This window comes from Chlorocebus sabaeus, chromosome 19 (genome assembly GCF_047675955.1).
Source record: "Chlorocebus sabaeus isolate Y175 chromosome 19, mChlSab1.0.hap1, whole genome shotgun sequence".
Classification (NCBI taxonomy): Eukaryota; Metazoa; Chordata; class Mammalia; order Primates; family Cercopithecidae; genus Chlorocebus; species Chlorocebus sabaeus.
This window is the reverse complement of record NC_132922.1, coordinates 5,336,050-5,360,543: the sequence shown is the minus strand read 5'-3', so window position 1 is coordinate 5,360,543 and position 24,494 is coordinate 5,336,050. Positions and strand designations below refer to the sequence as shown.

Sequence of the window (24,494 nt, the reverse complement as noted above, 5' to 3'; positions counted from 1 at the left end):
AGCGTGGCAGGGGGACGGTGTGAGGGGACAGACTCCCTGGTGATGCTGAGGAGACACAGAACACCCCACACCTCCCTCTGTAGAAAGCAGATTCCCAGGCCTCGGGGTTAAATGGGAACGAACAGGCAGCATGGGGCCAGGCCTTGGTTAGCGCTCCATAAACACATGCCCGCATGGAATGGCTGGGAATGGCTCACGCCTGGAATCCCAGTGCTTTGGGAGGCTGAGGCAGGAGGATCACCTGAGCCCAGGAGTTTGAGACCAGCGTGGGCTACACAGTGAGACCCTTGTCTCTACAAAAACTAGAAAAATTAGTCAAGTGTGATGGTGTGTGCCTGTAGTCCAAGCTACTTGGGAGGCTGAGGTGGGAGGATCGCTGGAGACTGGGAGGTCAAGGCTGCAGTGAGCCTTGATTGCACCATGATTGCACTCCAGCTTGGGCAACAGAGTGAGATTCTGTCTAAAAAAAGAAGACATACCAGCAGGTGGCTAAAACAGTGACAGAGACACCCACTCCACCTACAGAGGCTAAGGCCTGTCTCCAAACCTTTGCTCTTCTCTGCCTCAGATGCCTCTCCCCTCCCATCTCTGCCCACAGAACTCATTGTACTCTTCCCAGCTCAAGTTTCAGAATCTCCACGAAGTTTTCCAAGGTCACCTCTTCCTGCCGCATCCTCCTCCTCCTCTATCATAGCCAACACTTACCAGACAGTGCCAAGCACATGGCTAGAAGCTACCTATGTGTTATCTAATTTAATGCTCCCAATACCAGCATGAGAATGGTGTCATCATCCTTTCGTACACAGAAGCCATTGCAGCTCAGAGCAAGTAACTGGCTTCCCCAAGGTCATTCAGCCGGTGAGAGATAGAGGCCATGTTCAAATACAGGTCTCTGAGGGCAAAGCTCATTCTTAAGCATTAGGACCCCTTGCTATCCGTGAGACAGTGGACATGGCCCCCAACATTGTCCCTTGGTGCTCTCTCTTGATCTTTTCCTTTTAGGGTTTGTTTTATATACTTGTCTCCACCCAGGAGACCAGGAGCTGAGTCTCTTGAGAGCCAGGACCTTGCCCCAGTTGCCCAGATGACTGCATGCTCTCCTCTCTTGTTCCTAGCCTTCACCCATGCTGCCCTTCCCTCCCTTCCCTGACCACCTGGCAAACCTACTGGGCTCCAGGCAAACACAAGCTCCTCCAAGGGCCCTCCCTGCTCCTTGCAGGTCACCTCTTCTCAGGGATCCCACAGTTCTCCATGGCACTGAAATGGCTGGTATAGGAATCTGTCTCCCTGAGACCATGAGCTCCTCAAGGAAGCTAGGACTGACACCTCCATGTTTCCAGGGCCCAGCTCAGGACCTGGCACAGGTCTGTGTTCAGTATTGGTTGAATGGATGAATAGAGTCCACCATGAATTGATCCCGAAGTGGACCTAGAGTTGGAGGGACTAGACTATTGATTTTGCAACTTATTAACTATGTGATCTCAGACAAATCCCTTCAGCCATTTGGGCCTCAGTTTTCTCATCTGTAGAATGGGGATGATTTGAGGAAAAGAGAGGTTGAAGCACTTCATAAACTGAGTTGCTGCATAGTTGTGAGGTGAGATGATGGAGGTCCCCAAGCCCAGGCTCCAGGGAAGGACTTTGACACCTGCTCCTTGCTAAACAAGCATGCAATTTTAAAGGCTCACAGCTATCACAGATTTTCCTAAAACATGCGTCAATACAAAAGATTGTGGAGTTCCTTTAGAAATACACTGTAACAGAGACTCCCTGCACTGACAGTTTAGCTGAGCAAGTTTGCTCTGGTTGTACAGGCCCCAGGGACTCCTCCATACCTGCAGCTGGAACCCATGAATAAACTTTAGGCCTTTAATTAGAACCATTTGTCCTTCCAATGAACGGCAGGTGGCTGGGCCAACTTAGAAAGAGATGCTCATTAGAGCAGTATGTGCCCTTTGATCCATCCGTCTGACTGCTGGGACTCTGTCCTAAAGAAATAATCCCAAATATGGAAAGGCTTATGAACAAATAAACCATCTTTGGAGTATTTCTTGTAACAGCAGAGAAACTGGAATCAACCGGAATATCCAATGGGGAACGAGTTGGTGATGTTTCCTCAACGTGATCAGACTTTATTGCCCACTGAGAAGAAATGGCTGCGAAGGCTTTGGAGCAACATAAAGTATGTTTATGAAAGAATGTTAAGTAAACAGATCAGGTTACAAAACTGTGTACCCTGAGATGAACTATGCAAACTATGCATATAAATATTAGAAATAGGCCAGGTGTGGTGGCTCACGCCTATAATCCCAGCACTTTGGGAGGATGAGGCGGGCGGATCACGAGGTCAGGAGTTTGAGACTAGCCTGACTAACATGGTAAAACCCCGTCTCTACTAAAAATACAAAAATTAGCCGGGCATGGTGGTGGGCGCCTGTAGTCCCAGCTACTCAGGAGGCTGAGGCAGGAGAATCACTTGAACCCGGGAGGCAGAGGTTGCGTGAGCCGAGATCACGCCACTGCACTCCAGCCTGGGCAACAGAGTAAGACTCCGTATAAAAAACAAAAACAAAAACAAACAAACAAAAAAATATATATGTATATGTTAAAAATAAATACACCACAATTCTAGTTGTATCTCTTGACAGGATGGGATTATGGGTAATTTTTGTCTCCACATTCCAATTTTTCTGCTATGTAGTTATGGTTAAAAGTTAATTATAGGCCAGGCACAGTGGCTCACGCCTGTAATCCCAACACTCTGGGAGGTCGAGGCGGGTGGATCACTTGAGCCCAGGAGTTCGAGACCAGCCTGACCAACATGGAGAAACCCCATCTCTACTGAAAATGCAAAATTATCCAAGCATGGTGGCACATGCCTATAATCCCAGCTACTCGGGAGGCTGAGGCAGGAGAATCGCTTAAACCAGGGAGGCAGAGGTTGTGGTGAGCTGAGATGGCACCATTGTACTGCAGCCTGGGCAACGAGAGCAAAACTTCATCTCAAAAAAAAAAAAAAGTTTGTTATAAAATTTTAAAAATCAAAAACACAGACTGTCTCTAAAATAAAATCAAGACAAAACAAAAACAAAATAATTAAAAAAGAAACAAAGGGCTAGTTTTCCAAGGGCAGAAGTAAAACCTGACTTTGTAAAAATATATTCTGGAGAATCATTCGTATGGCCTGTTTTAGATTTCCATTCCCTCCCTCCCTCCCTCTCTCTCTCTCTCTCTCTTTCTTTCTTTCTTTCTCTTTTTTTTTTGAGACAGAGTCTGACTCTGCCACCTAGGCTGGAGTGCAGTGGTACAATCTCAACTCACTGTAACCTCCACCTCCCGGGTTCATGCCATTCTCCTGCCTCAGCCTCCCAAGTAGCTGGGACTACAGGCGCCCGCCACCACGCCTGGCTAATTTTTTGTATTTTTAGTAGAGACGGGGTTTCACTGTGTTAGCCAGGATGGTCTCGATCTCCTGACCTCGTGATCCGCCTGCCTCAGCCTCCTAAAGTGCTGGGATTACAAGGCGTGAGCTACTGTGCCCGGCCCTAGATTTTTTTTTTCTTTAATGAAAAAGTAACACATGTACAGGGTAAAAAATATTCTCTGTGAAAGATATACAAACACCACTATCCTAATGAAAGTGCCTTTTTCTTCCAATATTTTATCTATATTTGTATATACTTTTACAAAGTCTAGTGTACATACAATTCAAAATTCTGGCTCTACATGGTGGCCCATGTTTGTAATCCCAGCACTTTGGGAGGACAAGGTGGGAGGATCCTTGAGCCCAGGAGTTCGAGACCAGCCTGGGCAACATAATGAGACCCTGTCTCTATAAAATACAAAAGAAAAAAAATAAATAAAAGCTGGGTATTGTGGCATGCATCTGTAGTCCCACCCAGCTACTTGGGAGGCTGAGCTAGGACTGCTTGAGACTGGGAGGTTGAGGATACAGTGAGTTGTGATGGCACCCCTGCACTCCAGCCTAGGCCACAGAAGGAGACCTTGTCTCAAAAAATTTTTTTAACTTTAATTTTTATTTTATATAAAAAGCAAATATCTTGGCTGCAACAATCTTCATATTTATAGATTTAAAGAGTTATAGAATACTCCTATATTTTTAAATATAAATAAAAATATATTTACTTCACTGTTCTTTGATATTATATATTAGTTGTTATGTTTCTATTTATGATTATGTTTCTTTTATATATCTCATGGAAATACATATGGTTGTAATCAATGCATATATAGTTGTACATAATTAATATGTAAAATTCATATATAATATGAAAAATAAGATTTTCCCTTTATATTAACAATAACAAATTAGAAAATACGATAGAAAAATATACTCCAATCAGAAAGAAAATAAAAATATTAAGTGCTTAGAACTGAAGAAGGTACACACAACATGGATGAACCTTGAGGATATCATGCTAAGTGCAGTAAGCCAGACACAGAAAGAAAACTATTGCATGATCTCACTTATATATGGAATTCAAAGAGGTTGCAGACATAGAAACAGAACAAAACTGTGCTTATCAGGGGCAGATAGGGCGGGCAGGAAATGGGGAGATGTAGGTCAATGGATACAAAATTGTAAGATTTAATGTACAATGTGAGGATTATAGTTAATAATATTAAACTAAATTCAGAGTTTTTCTAGAGCAGGGGGATATAGTTTGGCTCTGTGTCCCCGTCCAAATCTCATGGTGAATTGTAACCCCTGCATCAACTGTGTTGGAGGAGGGGCTTGGTGGGAGATGACTGAATCATGGGAATGGACTTCCCCTTGCTGTTCTCGTGATAGTGAGTGAGTTCTCATGAGATCTGGTTGTTTAAAAGTGTGTAGCACTTCTGCCTTCACTGTCTCTCTCCTGCCCCCTTGTGAAGATGTGCTTGCTTCCCCTTTGCCCTTCCTCCATGATTGTAAGTTTCCTGAGGCCTCCCCAGCCATGCCTCCTGTACAGCCTGTGGAACTGTGAGCAGATAAAACCTGTTTTCTCTGTAAATTACCCAGTCTCAGGTAGTTGTTTATAGCAATACAGACACTGGGGACCCCTTGTATTAGTCTGTTCTCACATTGTACTGGTTCATGGTCTGTTAGGAACCAGGTCATACAGCAGGAATCTGAGTGGCAGGTAAGCTAATATTATCACCTGACCTCTGCCTTCTGTCAGATCAGTGGCAGCATTAGTCTCACAGGAGTGTGAATCATTTTGTGAACTGTGCCTGTGAGGGGTCTAGGTTGCACGCTTCTTCTGAGAATCTAATGATAAGTGTAATGCACTTGAATAATCCTGAAACCACCTCCCCACCACCACTGCCCCTCGTCTGTGGAAAAATTGTCTTCCATGAAACCAGTCCCTGGTGTCAAAAAGGTAGGGGACCACTGTTCTAGGGAGTAGATTTTGGGAGCTCTTGCCACACACACACAAAGGAAAACTGTGTGAGATGATGGTTATGTTGATTTGCTTGACTACAGTAGCCATTTCACTATCTACAGGTATATCAAAACATCATATCATACACCTTAAACATATACTATAAAAAATTTAAAAAGTACAAGAGCTAAATATATACAACAAAAAATAAAGAAAAAAGGTGCAAGATTTATACTTTAAAAAACTGCAAGATTTTAATAAACACATATAAAAGAAGATGTGAATAACTAGAGCGACAACTTCGTCACTGATAGAAAGAATCAATATTGAAAAGATACGGCTGGGTGTGGTGGTTCATTCCTATAATACGAGCACTTTGGGAGGCCCAGGTGGGCAGATCACTTGAGGTCAGGAATTTGAGACCAGCCTAGCCAACATGGTGAAACTCTGCCTCTACTAAAAAAATAATAATAATACAAAAATTATCGAGGCATGGTGTCAGGCGCCTGTAGTCCCAGCTACTCAGGAGACTGAGGCAGGAGAGCTGCTTGAACCCGGGAGGCAGAGGTTGCAGTGAGCCAAGATCACACCACTGCACTCCAGCCTGGATGACAGAGTGAGACTCTGTCTCAAAAAAAAAAAAAAAAAAGAAAGAAAGAAAGAAAGAAAGAAAGAAAGAAAGAAAAGATGCTATTTCAGTCAAATATCTTTGCCATGAACAGGAGGCACTGCCTTAAACGTCAAGGGAGATTGATGGAAGGATTTTATAGAGCAGGGGTCTCAAACTTGCCCACATCCCAAGATTACCTGGGGATGCCTGACAGCCAGCCCTGGAGATTCTGGCTTAATTGGTCAGGCTATGGCCTAAGTATCAGGATTTCGACAACTCCCTAAAACCCACTAGAACAATGTGCACTATGGTCAGGAATCTCACAGAGTCCAATAATCAGATTAGCTGGGTCCAGGGATGGGGGCAGGGGCCACAGAGGGCCATGTAAGAGAAACACTCTTCCAGGGACCAACCCTGTGGTCAGTGAGAAGGGTGCAGTTCTCAAACAAAAGGAAGTCATGGGCTGGGCACAAGTCCCAAAAGGTGCCCACCACATTCCATCCCTTGGCTACGCAGTCCAGACAAACACGCTTTTCCCTATATGTACAAACTCGCCTTGGTTTAATTCAACCCAACCATCTCACACACACCTTCCAAGTTCTTAACTTTCTCCTTACCAGAGGCAACCAAAGTCATGTCCAGCTATTCCATCCAGAGGCAATGAAATTGGGGCCACTCTTCTCAGTGTCTACCATATTTGGGGGTGTCCACCCCTCCTCTATTTCTGTAACAATCCTAGTATCAATGATGACTCTTTTTTTTTGAGATGAAATTTCGCTCTTGTTGCCCAGATGGGAGTGCAATGGCACAATCTCAGCTCACCGCAACCTCCACCTCCAGGGTTTAAGTGATTCTCCTGCCTTAGCCTCCAGAGTAGCTGGGATTACAGGCAGGGGCCACCACACCCAGCTAATTTTGTATTTTTAGTAGAGACAGGGTTGATTAGGCTGGTCTCGAACTCTTAGCCTCAGGTGATCCACCTGCCTCAGCCTCCCAAAGTGCTGAGATTACAGGTGTGAGCTGCTGTGCCCGGCCAATCATGACTCTTAGTTGCAAATAATGGAAATCCACTCTGGCTGCTGGAAATAGGAAGAATTTATTGACATGATATTTGGCAGCTCATAAAATCATCAGGAATACTGCAGATTGAGCCTAGAAGCTGGGCTTATACAGGGACATCTGGAATACAGACAAGGCCATAAAGTCAGTCAGATGATGGCATGGCCACCATACCACCATGCCACTGTCACTCCATGCTGGATGCCACAGGTCTCTTTGCCATCAGTGCTGGCCCTGAAACCCACTTTCCCACTGCTGCTGCTACATCAGGTGACCAACAAAATGGCCTGGCTATCAGCCCTGTAAGGAGCCCTCATAAGATAAATAAGCAACAAGGAGGAAAGGGCCCCAGGTCAGGGAGGGCTCCAGGTGGGGAAGCACAATGAACAATTGTTCTGGGAAATGGCTAATCACAAACAACCTGAGGGTACGATGACTTCAGTGAACACAATGACCTCTGTCTGCAGGTAGCCCCCCTCCAGCAGGACTTCATAAAACTTCCCTTCAGCCCCTGCCTCTTTGCAGACAGCCCCTTCTCTGCTGTACTGCCCGTTGCAACCTTGCAATGTATTTTCATATCTTCTCGCATAAGTCTGCGTTTCTTTACTTACCAGTGTCTTCATAAATTCCCTTACTGCCTGCGACACTGGTCCTAGCTAGTGACTACTTGCAACATTTTGGTGGCCAGTATGGGGACTCTCTCTTCTTACAGGGAACCATCTCCCCTCTCTCTATTTCTTTTATTTCCCAACTCAGGACCTTCAATGGACTGCATCTAAACACAAACACAACTGAAAGTCTGTAGCCAAGGCTGCGCTCTGGTGAGATTGAAAGGTGTCCATGTGGAAGCCTCTGACCGCTGCTGCTTGATTGGGTGAGAGTTCAGAGTTTGCTTTCCTTTTTAGTATCCCAGTGGACAAACTCTAGCATCCCTCTGGCGATTGACTGCAACTGGCCAGGGCCACTCCCTGGTATGGCCTGAAGGCCAGTGGGTGAACAGGTTTGGCTGCCTTGTACAGAAGGGAGGAAGGGCCTCTCCCGTCCTTTCTGGTCAAAGGACCCCAATCCCTCTGTGTGTTGCAATTGACACACATGTTTTGGGGAACTCAGACCCTTTCTTTCTCTTTCTAAATTCTTCCATGACGACAGTCACACCTCCTGCTCTGGACATCTCCAAATCAGGTGATCTCACGTGGCCTGAGAGTTTCCACATTCCTGCCCCCTCTCCTGGGCTGGCACCAAGCTGAGTTCATCCATTACCTTTTTTTCCTCATACCTGGGCTGATCACTCTGCGTGACAAGGCACCAGAGCTGAGAGGTGGGACACCCCTTTAAAAGGTGTACCCGAGTCCCTCAGTGGACATGAGTGGAACCCTCTTCCTCAGTGCTAAGCCCCAAAGCAAAGTGCAATTCGTGTCCCAGCAGATGTTACTCCCTGGCAGCTCCTTTTCCAGCCCCACCAAGGGACAGAACCCATCTATTCCTTCAGATTCTCCTCTGGGTTGCATCCTAGAACACAGACAAATTTAACCCTCAGACTCTCAAAAAGAAACACCTACTTTTCTTGTGTAATACAGCATGGCTCCTATGCAGGAAATCCTCAAATTAGCCTCCTCAGTCTTTTATAACAGAGAGCATAATAAGGAGGACAGGGCTAAGGAGAAAGAAAAACGCAGGGACAAGAGGCAGGCTCAACTGTTGGCTGCTTCACAAGCCCCAACCTGGTTCCAGGTTGCCCCAAGGACACTCCTCCGGGTAACTGGCATCAGTGCAGAAGGCCAGGCCACTGGAAGGCAAACTACCCCAATGGGACACATGGAAAAAAACCCCACACAGCTCGCCCACTCTGCTACAAGCCCAGCCATTGGAAATGGGACTGCCCTGAGGAATTGAAGGGTCCCCAGGACAGAATCCCAGCTGTTGATGGCCTTAAGCTGAAGGGGGCTCTCTGCCCTGGCTGGCTTCCAAATCAAACATGATCATCAACAAAATAAAGCCAAGGGAAACTCTGAAGGCGGCAAGTAAAATTATAAATTTCCCTTTTGCGTTCAAGAGCTGCTTATCATAAAGATGGCTCCTCTACCCCTTTCCGCAAATGTATACCTTTTACCGTATATAAGGTAAAAACCTGGAAAATTACTATCTAGACTTAGGCTTTTAGATTGAGTCACTCTTGGAACTGTGTACATCATTGAATGAAAAAGGTTAAGTTAAAAGAAGGATGCATAATCATAACATGACTAGTCTTAGAAAATTCTCTTGGACAGTTAAAATCTTTCGCAAGCTTGAAAATGCCCTAAAGTCCTTCTGGAAAAAACAACAGCCGTCACCTTGTGCTGTAGGTCAGTTGCTAAGGCTTTGCCCTTTTCATAGCAGTGACCTGGAAATTCCTGGCTTTGGAAGTGAGTCCTTTGAGGTTTGATACTTGTGGAACTTTTGCCATTTATTGATTCTTTTCCCCTTCCATGGACAGCTTCTGATTTCCTGTCTTGTCATTGAGTTACGTTTGGGGCCATTCTAGATGCTGTAAATTGCTTACTGTCTTTGGAGACACCTTGTGCATCAGTGTTTAGGATATTGGGTTAGTTAAGACTTGTTAGTTTCAGGTAGGAGGTTACCTTTAGGAACATATTCAAAAGCCAGAAATATTGGCCATTTGTCCTGGCTAGAAGATTTTAAAAGGATTTTTCTTTCGAGAGCTCCGTAGTCAGAAATCCACTCAATTAAAGCTGACATTTGGGCTGTATGCACAGAGATATTGTTTATAAAGCCTCTGTTTTCCCTCTAAAAACTTCTCCGTTGATGGAATTTTGTCTTGTATTTCTGTCTGTGTATTTATATGTGCTGTATGTGTGATGTCTATATAAAAGATCTCTAATTGGCTTAAAGAAAAATAAGCACTTAAACGTATTGTCAGAAAAATAGAAACTTTTGTTTCTTTGAGACGAAGTCTCGCTCTCTCACCCAGGCTGGAGTACAGTGGCGTGATCTCAGCTCACTGCAACCTCCGTCTCCCGGGTTCAAGCAATTCTCCTGCCTCAGCCTCCTGAGTAGCTGGGATTACAGATGCCTGCCACCACACCTGGCTAATTTTTATATTTTTAGTAGAGACAAGGTTTCCCCATGTTGGCCAGGCTGGTCTTGAACTCCTGACCTCAGGCAATCCGCCCGCCTTGGCCTCCCAAAGTGCTGGGATTACAGGCGTGAGCCACCATGACTGGCCCAGAAAAATAGAAACTTTAATGCCTTTTAGGTCACGTGACTCTTATCTTTAAAAAATAAAGATAGTCTGGGCTGGCGCGGTGGCTCACACCTGTAATTCCAGCACTTTGGGAGGCTGAGGTGGGTGGATCACCTGAGGTCAGCAGTTTGAGAGCAGCCTGGCCAACATGGTGAAATCCTGTCTCTACTAAAAATTTAAAAATTAGCCAGGCACTGTGGTGGGCTCCTGTAGTCCCAGCTACTCAAGAGGCTGAGGCAGAAGAATCGCTTGAACCCAGGAGGTGGAGGTTGCAGTGAGCCGAGATTGCACCACTGCACTCCAACCTGAGCAACAGAGTGAGACTCCATCTCGAAAGGAAGGAAGGAAGGAAGGAAGGAAGGAAGGAAGGAAGGAAGGAAGGAAGGAAGGAAGGAAGGAAGGAAGGAAGGAAGGAAGGAAAGGAAAGAAAGAAAGGAAGAAAGAAAGAAAGTCTGAAATTGTTGGTAAAGTAAAACAAAAATGTCTTCAAAGTTCACACATTTGAACTAAATTTGGCAGGTCAGGTACTGTTTGCCAGACACTTTAAGGCCATAAACTGGCCCTGCAACTTCTATTAATAATAATAGTTTGACTTGTCTGTTTACGGCCATTAGATTCTTTTTTTTTTTTTTTTTTTTTTTTTGAGACAGAGTCTTGCTCTGTCACCCAGGCTGCAGCGCAGTGGTGCGATCTTGGCTCACTGCAAGCTCCACCTCCTAGGTTCATGCCAGTCTCCTGCCTCAGCCTCCCGAGTAGCTGGGACTACAGGCACCCACCACCACGCCTGGCTAATTTTTTTGTATTTTTAGTAGAGATAAGGTTTCACCATGTTAGCCAGGATGGTCTCAATCTCCTGACCTCATGATCCGCCTGCCTGGGCCTCCCAAAGTGCTGGGATTCCAGGCGCGAGCCACCGTGCCTGGCTGTTTACAGCCATTAGATTCTAGGTAAGGCCTGGAGAAATATGGAGTTAGTCTGGTTCCCTGGCTAGGCTGAGAAGAGTCAGACATGATCTGCAGCTCCATCCTTGTCCTGAGCTCTGCATTCCTGACGTGGTTAAAACTGCTTGCTAACCAGGTTTTTCACCAAAAATAAAAGTTGCTAAGAGTTAACACTGTAGCATGTACTTGAGACTACAAGTATTAGTCTGTTCTCAAGCTGCTAATAAAGACATACCCGAGATTGGGTAATTTACAAAGGAAAGAGGTTTACTGGACTCACAGTTCCACATGGCTGGGGAAGCCTCACAATCATGGCAGAAGGTGAAGGAAGAGCAATGGCACATCTTACATGGCAGCAGGCAAGAGAGAAAGAGAGCCAAGGAAAAGTGGAAACACCTTATTAAAACCATCAGATCTTGTAAGACTTATTCACTATCACAAGAACGGTACGGGGGAAACTGCTCCCATGATTCAGTTATCTCTCACCAGGCCCCTCTCACAACACATGGGAATTATGGGAGCTACAATTCAAGATGAGATTTGGGTGGTGACACAGCCAAATGTATCACTACTGGAGGAACAGTTTAGGTGCAAATTAGAGAAGGAAAGTTGAATGTGTTTTGGGTGGGAGGTTAGAAGGAGGCATGGGAATATGGTTTTTGTTAAAGCAGTGGTCCCCTCACCTTTTTGGCACCAGGGACTGGTTTTGTGGAAGACCATTTTTCCATAGACAGGGAGTTAGGGGAATGGTTTTGGGATGAAACTGTTCCACCTCAGATCATCAAGCATTAGAGTCTCATAAGGAGTGCACAATCTAGATGCCCCGCATGCAGAGGTCATGATAGGGCTCAGGCTCTTGTGTGAATCTGCTGCTGCCACTGATCTCACAAGAGGCAGGGCTCAGGCAGTAATGCTCGCTTGCCCACCACTCACCTCCTGCTGTGTTGCCCAGTTTCTAACAGGCCACAGACCAGTACTGGTCCTTGGCCTGGAGGTTGGGACCTGGTGTTAAAGGGAATGTAATCTTGTCTAGCTCAGAGGGTTTTAAGGATTGGCCTAACCTAAAAGAGTCATGAGACAAAACTGAAGGTTTAAGCAAGTTGAAAAGGGTTTGTAAAGGGCTAATCTTGTAAAAAGTTCTGTGGGTATAAGGAAGTTGGCTAAGATATAAAGGGATTATTTAGTTTTTCCATAGGTTGAACATTGAAATAAAAGCACACCGATGTAGAGCTGGAATCTGGGCCCATGTGTCTGAATAATAGTTTTCTTAGGAAATTGATCTGTTGAACAGAAAACTGTAAAGAGTTATAAGAGGTTTATGGAAATGTTACCTTATGGTCAAACTAATTAAGACTGTACAGATTTGTTGATAAGGTTTCATTAATAATTGGATTTAATGTTAGTAATACAGTAATGCAAAGGTGAAATCAGGTTTTCTCTTTTAAACAGGCCTTTCATATAATATTAAAAAATAATGAAAGATTTTTGTTTACCTTTTAATAAACAACAAGAAAAGGAGGGGAGAGGAGACAGATTCAGTTGGCCTCATGGTGTCTTTATTGCATCCTGTTTGGAAAGTTGTGTCCCCTCTATCAGCAAATAAAGATTTTTGCAGTTAAAAAATTTTGGAGTTATCATTTTCTTTAAAGAAATGACTTATAGTGATTCTATAATAGTCTCCTTTTCTGAGCAACTCTTTTCCAAATCCTTTTGGGTAATGGGAACAAGCGGCACTCCCTGACTCCAAAAGAAAAAATGTATACATCTTTATATTATTTAAGGGACCAATTGCCATTGTTCCACCAGTCCCTAGTAATATCTAAATACCTCACACCCCGTTGGGCCAAAAATATACTTTCCAAGATAGGTGCCTGCTTCATATTTACACAACCTCTGAGTTCATCTTTCCCTCTAGTAGCCCTATTTCTCCCAAGAAAGCTACCTAAATCTTGAACCAATAACTTCAACCCAGATAGTCCTGTCCCAAGGTTTAAAAATAGCCCCGCATTTATTCAGACAAGCCCTAGGAAGAAATCTAACTGAGCAATCTCTTGAGGGGGGATAACATCTACAGTGTGTAGATAACCTCCTTAATCTGTTGCCCCTTCACATAGAAATCACACAGCAACATGCAGTACAAACCTTAATTTCCTAATAAATTATCACATGGTCTAAATTATCACATGGTCTATATCACATGGTCTATATACTCTGTGTGTGTGTGTGTGTGTCTGTGTCCTCACCCCCTTTTCTTATAATCCTCTTCCTATTGGACTAGGGAGGGCCCACTCATATGACCTCTGCAGAGACCCTGCCTCCACATTCTGAAGGACTAGGGTTAGGATTCTAACAGATGAATTTGCAGGGGACACAGTTCAGCTCCTACCACTAAGCAATCATTTGGCAGTGTGCTGTGTGGGCACGGTGTGGTGGTGAGAAATGGCTCAGGTCCCAGGCATGCCTGGGTTGCATCCTGTCCCTGCCATGCGTCCCCATGAAGCTGGCTGGTTCCTTTATGATCCTGCCTCCCTTGTTGTGAGACAGGAGAGCATGCGTCTCTCACGGCTGACTGTGTAAGTGAAATGAGACCGAAGGCCTGGCACACGCTAGGGCGTACAACACATGGAAATTAACATCCTTAGATAGAAGTGCAAGACGGGCCTCCAGCAGGGAGCTGAGAGGGCAGCTGGCTTCTGCCAAATTTCTTTTCTTTCTTTTTTTTTGAGATGGAGTCTCGCTCTCTCATCCAGGCTGGAGTGCAATGGTGTGATCTTGGCTCACTACAACCTCCGCCTCTCTGGTTCAAGTGATTCTCCTGCCTCAGCCTCCCGAGTAACTGGGAATACAGGCATGTAACTGGGAATATAAAAATCCAAACTAATTTTTTGTATTTTTAACACAGGGTTTCACCATGTTGGTCAGGCTGGTCTTGAACTCCTGATCTTGTGTTCTGCCCGCCCTGGTCTCCCAAAGTGGTGTGAACCCCGACACCCGGCCTAAATTCTTAACCCTCTTTGAAGTCTTTGGGATGGGACCACTCCCTACTGCCCACCCTTCCTGTGGCAGCCCCATCCACCTTTCAGCCCCTCCTCTGATCACCCTTATCCCCAACCTCTGCTGAACTACACCCCTACTTAATCCAACATCCTTCCTCTAGACCTGTACACAGGCTGCTTCCTTATCTGGGATGTTTGTCACCGTCCCTGAGGCCACTTCTCCTACTCCTGAATCTGTTTAACGTCACCCTCCCTGAGGCCACTTCTCCTACTCCTGAATCTGTTTAACTCCTACTCATCCCGTAGACTGTGACAGTGCCAGTGTCGGGTCACCTCCTCCAAAAAGCTTTTTTTATTGTTTTGAGACAGAGTCTCACTCTGTTGCCCAAGCTGGAGTGCAGTGGCATGATCTCGGCTCACTGCAGCCTCTGCCTCTTGGGTTCAAGTGATCCTCCCACCTCAGCCTCCTGAGTAGCTGGGATTACAGGCATGTGCAACCATGCTCAGCTAATATTTTTGCATTTTTAATAGACACAGGGTTTCACTATATTGTCCAGGCTGGTGTCAAACTCCTGACCTCAAGTGATCCACCCACCTCAGCCTCCCAAAGTGCTGGGATTACAGGTGTATCTGGAAAGCCACACTGGGTACAGGGACTCTGCCACCTCTCTAAGCCAGTCTCCTCTGCTGTAATATGGACAGCATGCCTATCTCAGCAGTGGCTGTCATGTCACACATGGCTCTGACTCAAAACACACAGCATTGCCAGCTGCCAGGCATTGCCCTCTCCATTCATGCACCAACAAAAATGTACTGGGCATCAAAGATGCGCTCAGTAACCCAGGGCATAGCAGCAAACGGGGCTGACACTGTCCGAAGACTAATTCGGGAGCCCAAAGACTAACAGGCAGAGGAAAACATCGATACATTAACAAAGACATAAAGGAATACGAAGGGGGTACGTGTCATAAAGAGGGGGTTGGGTGCAGGGCACCAAGGTGCAGGGACTTGTTCAGGATGACGGGCAGGAAAGGCTCTCTGCAGAGGCGGCATCTTGGCTGAGACTCGAAGGACAGGAAGGAGCCTAGTTGAGCAAAGAGGCAAGGAAGGGAGGTTGGAGCTTGGGTGCTCTAGGAGCCCTGCAAAGGCCGGGGGCTGCTGCACACGTGCAAGAGACGTGAGGCTGAGGTGCGCCCGGAGGGGTGAGCGGAGACCAGGGCAGCTGCTCTTCTCTAAAAGCCAAGAGAGGGAGTGGACAGGGCGTAGCAGCAGCAGCACCATGTGCAAAAACCGATGGAGGCTTGTGCTCCAGAGGTTGGGAAGCATCAAAGCTGTCTGTATCCTAACTCAGGGAAAAACAGTCCACGCGTGCCAATAATGATCTTTCAAACATTTGGAGGGCTATTTGTTATCAGGGGAGAGTGACCAGTTGTTCTGTTCCTCTGGGATGGAAAAAAGCTGGACTGTCACAGCAGGACATAACGAATGACTTCCTGCTTGGAGCAGATTCCTTGGGGTGTGTGTCATCTTGCCCAGGACCCAGGGATCAAAGGGTGGGGGGCCTCCCTCGCCCCTAAATCCCCTAATGGAACTTTTCCAAAGACCAGTTTCATTTTGTGCAAACTACAAGCAAATTTGCTGCTCATCAAGTCTCTTGACTCTTACATAAAGACTCAGGAGAGCCGGGCGAGCTGGCTCACGCCTGTAATTCCAGCACTTTAGGAGTCTGAGGCGGGTGGATAACCTGAAATCAGGAGTTCAAGACCAGCCTGGCCAACATGGTGAAACCCCATTTCTACTAAAAATACGAAAATTAGCCAGGCTTGGTGGTGCACACCTGTAATCCCAGCTACTCAGGAGGCTGAGGCAGGAGAATTGCTTGAACCTAGAAGGTGGCGGTTGTGGTGAGCTGAGATTGCACCATTGCACTCCAGCCTATTAGGCAAAAGCGAAACTCCATCTCAAAAAAAAAAAAAAAAAAAAAAAAAAAAGACTCAGGAGAAAAATGATGATAATTTAATGCCAGAAACAACCATGTCTTTCCTAATGGTGGACTGTCTTTGGTCAGGAAACAAGAGCAGTATAATCATAATTTGATCATGATTTGAATTTTGCTTTGGTTGCCAAGAAACTCAGTGTCAGGTTGAAGTGCAGTGACTATATATGTCTCTAGGGTTTTGGCACAATTATTCCTCCCTGACTCAATTGTTTCCTGAAACAAAAATCAACAACAAAAATTTTTCACTAGTCAAACACACCATCCACTTTCTTTCAGTTTCCTTTTAGTCTTTAGCCACACGAATACAGCTTTTACGTAGTCCTCACTGCACACTCACACTCAATTTGGTTTTCTATTTTTTCACATAATATTAGTTCAAAAATACCATATTTCTATTTGTGTATCCTATTCTGTCTTTTCAACAATGGCACAAATATCCCACTCAATCATGAAATATTGATAGGGTTGAATCCAACTGTACATACCATAAATGGGCTATTTTGTTGAACTCTGTTTTTTTCCTAGATTTTCACTGTTCTAAATAATTCTATTACAAAAATAAACGAGTAAAAGTTACAAAGGGAGCCATCAAAAGAGAAATAGAAACAACTAATAAGCATATGATAAGGGTTCAACCTCTCTGATGATTAAAAACATACTTTGAAAGAAGATAAGACTTTCTTTTCCCTGTGGAAATAGCTCAGATTAAACAATGAAGTGACACAATGCTGGCTGGAAGTGGACAGACTCACAGCTGCTGCGTCTCTCTCTGGATTGTGAATTTGTCAGTTTCTTGGTGCAGCACTTACTCTTCTAGGCCGTCCCTGCTGGGAGCCACAGAAGTACAGCAGAACCTGGAGCACACAGATTTCACGGCAGCATACTTTCTAACCCTGCAAAGTCTAAATGACCAAAATGTCCCCTAATAGGAGAGTGAGTGGTTAAGTAAATGTGTATGTGACTTTTAAACATATCCACTCACTGGATATGTAATGGAGATTTCTAATGTGACAGGGAAATGTTACAATGCTGTAATGTTTAGTGAAAAACAGAACCCGAGATACAGAGGGAGTCAGATGACCTCCATTCAAAGAGAGGTGCTGCCAACCTCTAGTTCTGAGACTCCTGGGTCAGAGACAGGGACTTCATTAGTTGAAGTAAAATAATAGCTGGAGTTTCAGCATGGAGTTCACACGAGTTCCCTGTGTCTTCCAAGGCCTACGGTCAGTGTGGGGTGGGCAAGGCCAAGGGCCCATCACGGATGATGGATGCCTGCACACACAAAGGGCTGCATTACACAGCAGAACACTGAGTTTGGGGAATTTACTGCTTTTACGGTAAACTTGTCCAGAGGGAGATGGTACCTCCTCCTTTGAGGCTGCTTGTTGCAAACACGACCCTGAGACACGGGTACAGAGCGACCAGGGCTTTGCATTTGGGGCATACTCAGCAAGAATGTGCGGGAACGCCCGTGCCCATGATGGATTCTTCTCCCAACACCTGGGTGTAGCTCACCTGGACTGCAAGAATCTCGGGCCTGTGATCTTCCAGTGGGCCTCTGGAAGCTGGATGTGCTGAGAACTAGACAAGGGGACCAAGAGTCAGCCTGGATTCTGGGGTCTGAAGCATGCTTAGAAGCAGCCTGGTCCGCCTCCTGCATTTTGCAGACAGGGAAACTGAGGCCCAGAAAGGGACTTGCCCAGAGTCAGACAGTGAATAGGGAGGGGGTCAGGACTGGTGCTCCCCTGCTCTGGTCCTGTGGGCACATCACCAGCACCACCAGCACAGCAGCTGACAGTGATTGAATTACCAAGTTTTCTCTGTGGGGCTCATGTGATGGCAATCAGCATCTCCTTCAATTCTCACGACCGTGCAAAGTCCTAATCCTTGCCCCACGTGACAGGTGAGGAAACAAGATACCAAGAAGTCAAATGCTCAATGCCACAGAGCCAGAGAGTAGCGAGTTTGGATTGGGACCCAGGTGGTCCGGCCTCAGAGCCTGTCCCAGGCTGTCAGGACCTCTAGCTGGTCCTGGGGGAGAGGGGTCCGTGGTGGTGCCTACTTTCCTGACACCCAGTGCCTGACTTTCAAAGTCACCAGCCACAGGGACAAGAGGATGTGGAGAGGCCATGGAGGACAGGCCTGGGACGAGGACCAGAGTGAGCGCCTAAAAAAGGGGCTCCTCGGCCGGGCGCTATGGCTCACGCCTGTAATCCTAGCACTTTGGGAGGCTGAGGTGGGCAGATCACAAGGTCAGGAGTTCGAGACTAGTTTGACCAACACAGTGAAACCCCATCTCTACTAAAAGTATGAAAAATTAGCTGGGTGTGATGGTGTGTGCCTGTAATCCTGGCTACTCTGGAGGCTGAGGCAGGAGAATTGTGTGAACCCGGCAGGCAGAGGTTGCAGTGAGCTGAGATCGCACCATTGCACTCCAGCCTGGGTGACAGTATGAGACTTGCCTCAAAAAAAAAAAAAAAAAAAGGTTGGGGGCACGCCTCAGAACAGGAGTAAACTCTTGAAGCTTCGGGGAAAGGCTTGGGGAGGACAGGTTTCCATGTCCTCTCTCCTGGCTCCAGCCTCCCTCTCCAGCTATTGCAGGCTTGGCTCAGCCCTCCTCCTCCCAGCAGTCCCTCTGCCTGCCTAGGAGCAGTGTCAGTGCCTAGCTGAATGAAGGAGAGTCACTGTTTCCTCATCCCCACTCCCTTCTCGGCCACCCACAACATAGCCGCTCCCTCCCCATCCCCAGAAAGGGCCCCAGTCATCACATCACCAGGGGCCACCTGCTCCAACCCCATTGGGACGTCTCAGTCCTGGCTTCACTGAGCACTGGGCCACACTGGGTGGTCCCAGCCAGAATCACTTTTTTTTTTTTTTTTTTTTTTGAGGTGGAGACTCACTGTGTCACCCAGGCTGGAGTGTAGTGGTGAAATCTTGGCTCACTGCAACCCCCGCCTTCAGGGTTCAAGCAACTCTCCTGCCTCAGTCTCCCGAGTAGCTGGGACTACAGGCACGCACCACCATGCCCAGCTAATTTTTGTATTTTTAGTGGAGATGGGGTTTCATCATATTGGCCAGGCTGGTCTTGAACTCCTGACCTCAAGTGATCCGCCCACCTCAGCCTCCAGAGTGTTGGGATTACAGGCGTGAGCCACCGCGCCCGGCCCAGAATCCCTTTTTGACTCCTTCTTGGATATTGCCTTCTCCTGGTTTCTTCCTACCTCTCTGCCTGTTTCTACCACTCTCCTTCTTCTGGATCCCCCAGGTCCCCTGGCTCCCCCTTCCCTCTCCACCACCTTCTCTTAGTCATCTAGACTCCTTCCAGGGCATCCCTAGTCTCTGAAGGCTTAAGCAAATTAAGTTAATACTAAAGTAGTAATGAGTCCCCAACCTGTTCCAACTCAGAAATGCCTCCTTTGGGCCATCTGCTGATGTGCTGTGTTTCCACACCCCACACCATCCAAAGTCAAAACGAACCAGGATCTCTGGTGTCCCTAAACCTTTGCAGAGACATCAGGAAAGCTGGCACCACCAAGGAAACTCTTCCACCCCTGCTCACCTTTCACTGGCCAGTCGCATGTCACCTCTTCCTGGGGGGCCTCCTTAACCTCAGAGGCAGTGAGCATGCCAGTCCCCTTGGTAAGCTTTCCTGGGCTCTCTGCAAACTTCAGACTTGTAAGACACCCTGTGGGGAGATGAGTTCTTGTCCTTTTGATTTTCATTTTAAAATTTAACATGTGGCCGGGCACGGTGACTCACGCCTGTAATCTCAGCACTTTGGGAGGACAAGACGGGTGGATCACCTGAGGCTGGGAGTTCAAGACCAGCCTGACCAACATGGAGAAACCCTGTCTCTACTAAAATACAAAATTAGCTGGGCGTGGTGGTGCATGCCTGTAGTCCCAGCTACTTGGGAGGCTGAGGCAGGAGAATCACTTGAACCCGGGAGGTGGAAGTTGCAGTGGGCTGAGATCTTGCCACAGCACTCCAGCCTGGGCAACAAGAGCAAAACACCATCTCAAAAAAAAAAAAAAAAAAAAAAAAAATTAACATGTATTCAAAAAAGGGCATATGCCATAAATGAACAGCTCAAAACATTCTCACAAACTGAGCCCAACCTTGTAACTAATACCCAGAGTGCAAAAGCTGAACCTAACCAGCCTCTGAAAGGCCAGCATGCTCCCACTCCAGGATCACCACTCTCCTCACTCTCCTGAGCTCTGACTTGTTCTTACCTTTTTTTTTTTTTGAGACAGAGTCTCACTCTGTCGCCCAGGCTGGAGTGCAGTGGTGAGATCTTGGCTCATTGCAACTTCCATCTCCTAGGTTCAAGCGATTCTCCTGCCTCAGCTTCCCGAGTAGCTGGGATTACAGGTGTGCACCACCATGCCTGGCTAATATTTTTTGTATTATTATTATTATTTTTTTAGTAGAGACAGGGTTTCACCATGTTGGCCAGGCTGGTTTCGAACTCCTGATCTCAGGCAATCCGCCCACTTCATCCTCCCAAAGTGCTGGGATTACAGGTGTGAGCCACCGCCACCGGCCTGTTCTTGCCTTTTATGTAAATTGAATCATGCAGAGAGTGTTCCTTTGTGGCAGACTCTATTACTCTGACTTATGTCTGTGAGATTTACCCGTTATGTGAGGTGTGGATCATTCATTCCTGTTCAGTTTGTCGTGCTCCTAACCCCGAACACTCCACGATATTCATCTGCTTTGATGACGTTGGGCTTCCCAATTGGAAGAATTATGAATGCGCGGCTATGGGCGTTCTCCTACATGTCTTTCTGTCTTTTGGAGCACACATTGTGTGCGTTTCTGCTGAGTGTAAGGCTGGGAGGGGCGTTGGTGGCTCAAGGGGATCCACCGTGAACTCACAGGAACACCGCTTCGAGCTCGGTGGCATTCCTATGCGTCTCATCCCGTTCCTCCGCATCTTCACCTGCACCATTTTATTTTTCTTCTTTGGAAAATAAATCTACTTGTGGTTCCAAAGACTAATTCATCCTCAGTTACCCCATCAGCCATGAATTCCACAAGAAGCAGCTCCCGCAGGCCCAGCGCCAAAGCTGCCTCCCCTGCAGCCTCGGTGACTTCCCAGGTCTCTCCCTCAGGCTCTGGTGTCCCAGCACACGTTGGGATTTTGGTTGTCTGTTGGCCTGGCCCAACTGTCCCTGTCTCTGAGGGCAGAGCCGGGTCCCACCCCGGGACACGCCTGGGGTCACCGACCTGCAGCCTCCGGGCCGAGGGTGCGGGCTTGGCAATAGGGCCCACCTCTGTCCCCCCAGCAGCCGGGTCTCCGACTTCAGGCCCAGGTCCCCGCTCCTACGCGCGGAGTCGGGAGGGGCTAACCTTTGATCCTGAGCCCGCCCCTCGAGAGGGGGTGGGGGGAGGAGGGGATCGGGTTTCACGGAGAGTTGGGGGATAGGGCTGGGGGCATCCGGCCCGAATGCTCCCCCTCTGTGCCCCCTCCGGGGAAGTCTGGGGTCCAGGCCCTCGCCCCCAGTCGTGGGCGCGCGCCCCTCGCAGCCGGGGTGCGGGGAGGGAGGGTCCCGGAGGGCCGCGGCAGGGGGCGCCCGGGAGGGAGGACCAGGCGACCCGCGGCCCCGCCTCCGCCGCGCCCTCCTCCCGGGCGGGATAATTGAACGGCGCGGCCCTGGCCCAGCGTTGGCTGCCGAGGCTCGGCCGGAGCGTGGAGCCCGCGCCGCTGCCCCAGGACCGCGCCCGCGCCTTTGTCCGCCGCCGCCCGCCACCCGCCGCCCATGGAGCGCGCCGCGCCGTCGCGCCGGGTCCCGCTTCCGCTGCTGCTGCTCGGCGGCCTCGCGCTGCTGGCGGCCGGAGGTAGGGGCGTCCCGGGTCCGCCGACCCCACTTAGGGTCCCCAGCCCCTCGGCCTCGCGCTTCCTGCGAGTTTCGGAACCACGGGGACTCGGAATCCGTGCGCTGCCCTGCGTGGCGCCCCCGGACAGTCACCGCCGAGGCCCCGGCGACAACCTCCCCTCCCCCACGGCCAGCTCCGGTCCTCATCTCCTCCCCGGCCTGGGGACTTGTTTCAAAACCGGATTCCCCCACCTCTCAAACACACGCTCCTACCCCAATCCTGGCAAATCCAGCCGGCTCCGGGGGCCCCACCCTGGGCCCTGGAGGTTCAGGGGCTCTGGCTGGGCTGGGGGCCGCTGGCTGGGGGTTACCGAGCCCAGGGCGCCTTGACTTGGCGCTGGAAGCGCCCTCGGGTATCTTTCCTCACCGCTTCCCGCCTCCACCCCCAGGTAGGGGCTGTTGTACCCAGCTTGCGGATGTGAAAATTGAGCCTGTTGGGTGGGAAGCAGTCATTTCCCCCGGAGACACTGGCAGTCCTGGGATAGGGGCGGGAGAGGAAGACACAAGAAAGCCGGGGAGCAGCCTGGAGGTTTTGGGGGCCATAGCTGGGAGGATCGAGGGGATGCGGACCTGGCACTTCCTCGCTGCCTCCCTTCTGGGACAGAGGACCCAAGGCAGTGGTTCTGCCGGGCTCGGTGCTCAGCGGGGACTGAGGACTGGTCACTTCCGCCAGTGGCAAGGGGGATGGAGTTTCCAATAGCAGATCTGATCGATGGCCCAGACCTTAGGCCCCAACCCTGGGACTGACAGTTCCAGGACAGTGCCCACCCAGCCTGCGCTTTTCTCCCTGCTAACCCTCAAGGCCTGGTCCCTGGGGGGACCACCACGAGGTGCTCTGATCAGAGCAGCTGCTGGGTGGCAGAGCCATGACCTGTGACCTCTCTGCTGACCCATGGCTTCTCAGGGCCACTAGCCAGGCCCGGCACTCCTGGCGTCTTTGTTTCTCCGGGGGCCCAGGTCCAGGGGAGTGCCCCAGACCACCCTCGGAATCCAAGTCTTAATCCCTGGTTTAGTTGAGTTCCTTTTAACTTCTGGTGACCACCTTTGTTAGTCAAAAGGTCACTTGTCCTGATTAATGCTCACCGGGGGATTCCAGGAAGGGGGTTGAAAGGGGCTGGAGGGGGAGGGGAGGCGGGGAGCTGAGCTCTACTGAGCTTTCTGGGCTGGCTCGCTGCAGCAGAGCCCCGTGGAGCTCTGATTGTTCAGGCGGTGCTGGGCACGGCCTGGGCACCTCCTGGGGTTGGAGATGGTGTGGGGAGGCGCAGAGCTCAGTGTTGGCACCAGGAGCCTTCTCAGCCCCTGGGGTCTCCCTGGTGGCTCCTTAGAAGAGATGGAGCTTGATGCAAGGGGAGCGTGGGAAGAGGGCATTCCAGCAAGCAGCAGGCGGCCGGGTGGCTGCCAGCTGGAGGGAAAAGCCAGAGGGGCCCTGGGTGGTGGGCGGGTGGGACATCCGAGACTCCTGTTAGAAAAGGAAGGAGGCTCAGAGACCCCTGATTGTATAGATGAGGAAGCTGAGGGCCTGAGAGAAGGCGTGGTAAAACTCTCCCCGGCCTGGGAGTCTCTGCATTCTCTCTCACGGTTCTTTTCTGTCTACGGTTTGTGAACAATTTCTCCCTGTGCGTGTGTGACTGAATGAACACCCCAGGACTTGCGGGCCGGAGTGGCTCACTGTGCCGCTGATCCTTTTCCACAGAGAAGTTTGTAAGTGGAAGGGTTTCAAAAAGCCTCCTAATTGCACAGTTCGATAAAAACAGCTGGATGTCCTGTGGGCCTTTTGTTTCTTTTGGGAAGAAGTCTCTTTGAGTTTTAGCAGGTTTAATCTGGTACGGTTTGGGAAGGGGCTTTGGAAGACTGCCTGGCCCCTGTCTGCAGCTGTGAGGCCCCCAGAGCCCTGTGTGTAAGGCCACAAGTGGCACCGCCCCTGCTCTCCGAGAGCTGTGGGGCTGCAGACGGTGAGCCTGTTAGCTGATCTGCAGAAACTCCTTTGGTGACGGCCACTTAAATGGAGAAGGGCGCTGATCTTTCTTGCCAAAGGGCCGAGAGGAGCCGCCTGTCTGTCCTGTGTCTGTCCGTCCCGTTGGGCTTTACTGAGAGCTGGGTGGGAGGGAGAGGAGAGGAGGAGGTGTTAGGAAAAGACTCTTGTGTTTTCTCCAAAGCTTTCTTGGCCTCTGGCTGTGGCTGGGCAGCATTTCCAACTGATTAAAAGAAAGTTGGGAGGGAGAACAAAGACCAGGGAGGACTTGGCTTGAAAACATGTGGTCTGTGCCGCCACTCCTGGAAATTTCCCAGTCAGGAGGTGGGGTTCAGGGCACCCAATGCGTGAAGATGAGACTCTGTGCCCTGGGGGTCAGACCTGGGGCCTCTCCTGCCACACCCACA

The 24,494-nt window shown here is 48.7% G+C and overlaps 1 protein-coding gene across 2 annotated transcripts in view; it reads left to right on the top strand.

Moving 5' to 3' along the window:
* Nucleotides 1–21,901: 21,901 nt before the first annotated feature.
* The window catches only part of FBLN1 (fibulin 1), a 97,404-nt gene continuing 94,811 nt past the window's right edge, over nucleotides 21,902–24,494 (top strand). For both annotated transcript variants that reach the window (XM_007976078.3, XM_007976079.3), the window contains exon 1: nucleotides 21,902–22,077. In XM_007976078.3, coding sequence (XP_007974269.3) covers nucleotides 21,999–22,077 — 79 coding nt within the window. In that variant the 5' untranslated portion in view covers nucleotides 21,902–21,998. The remainder of the gene's footprint in view (nucleotides 22,078–24,494) is intronic.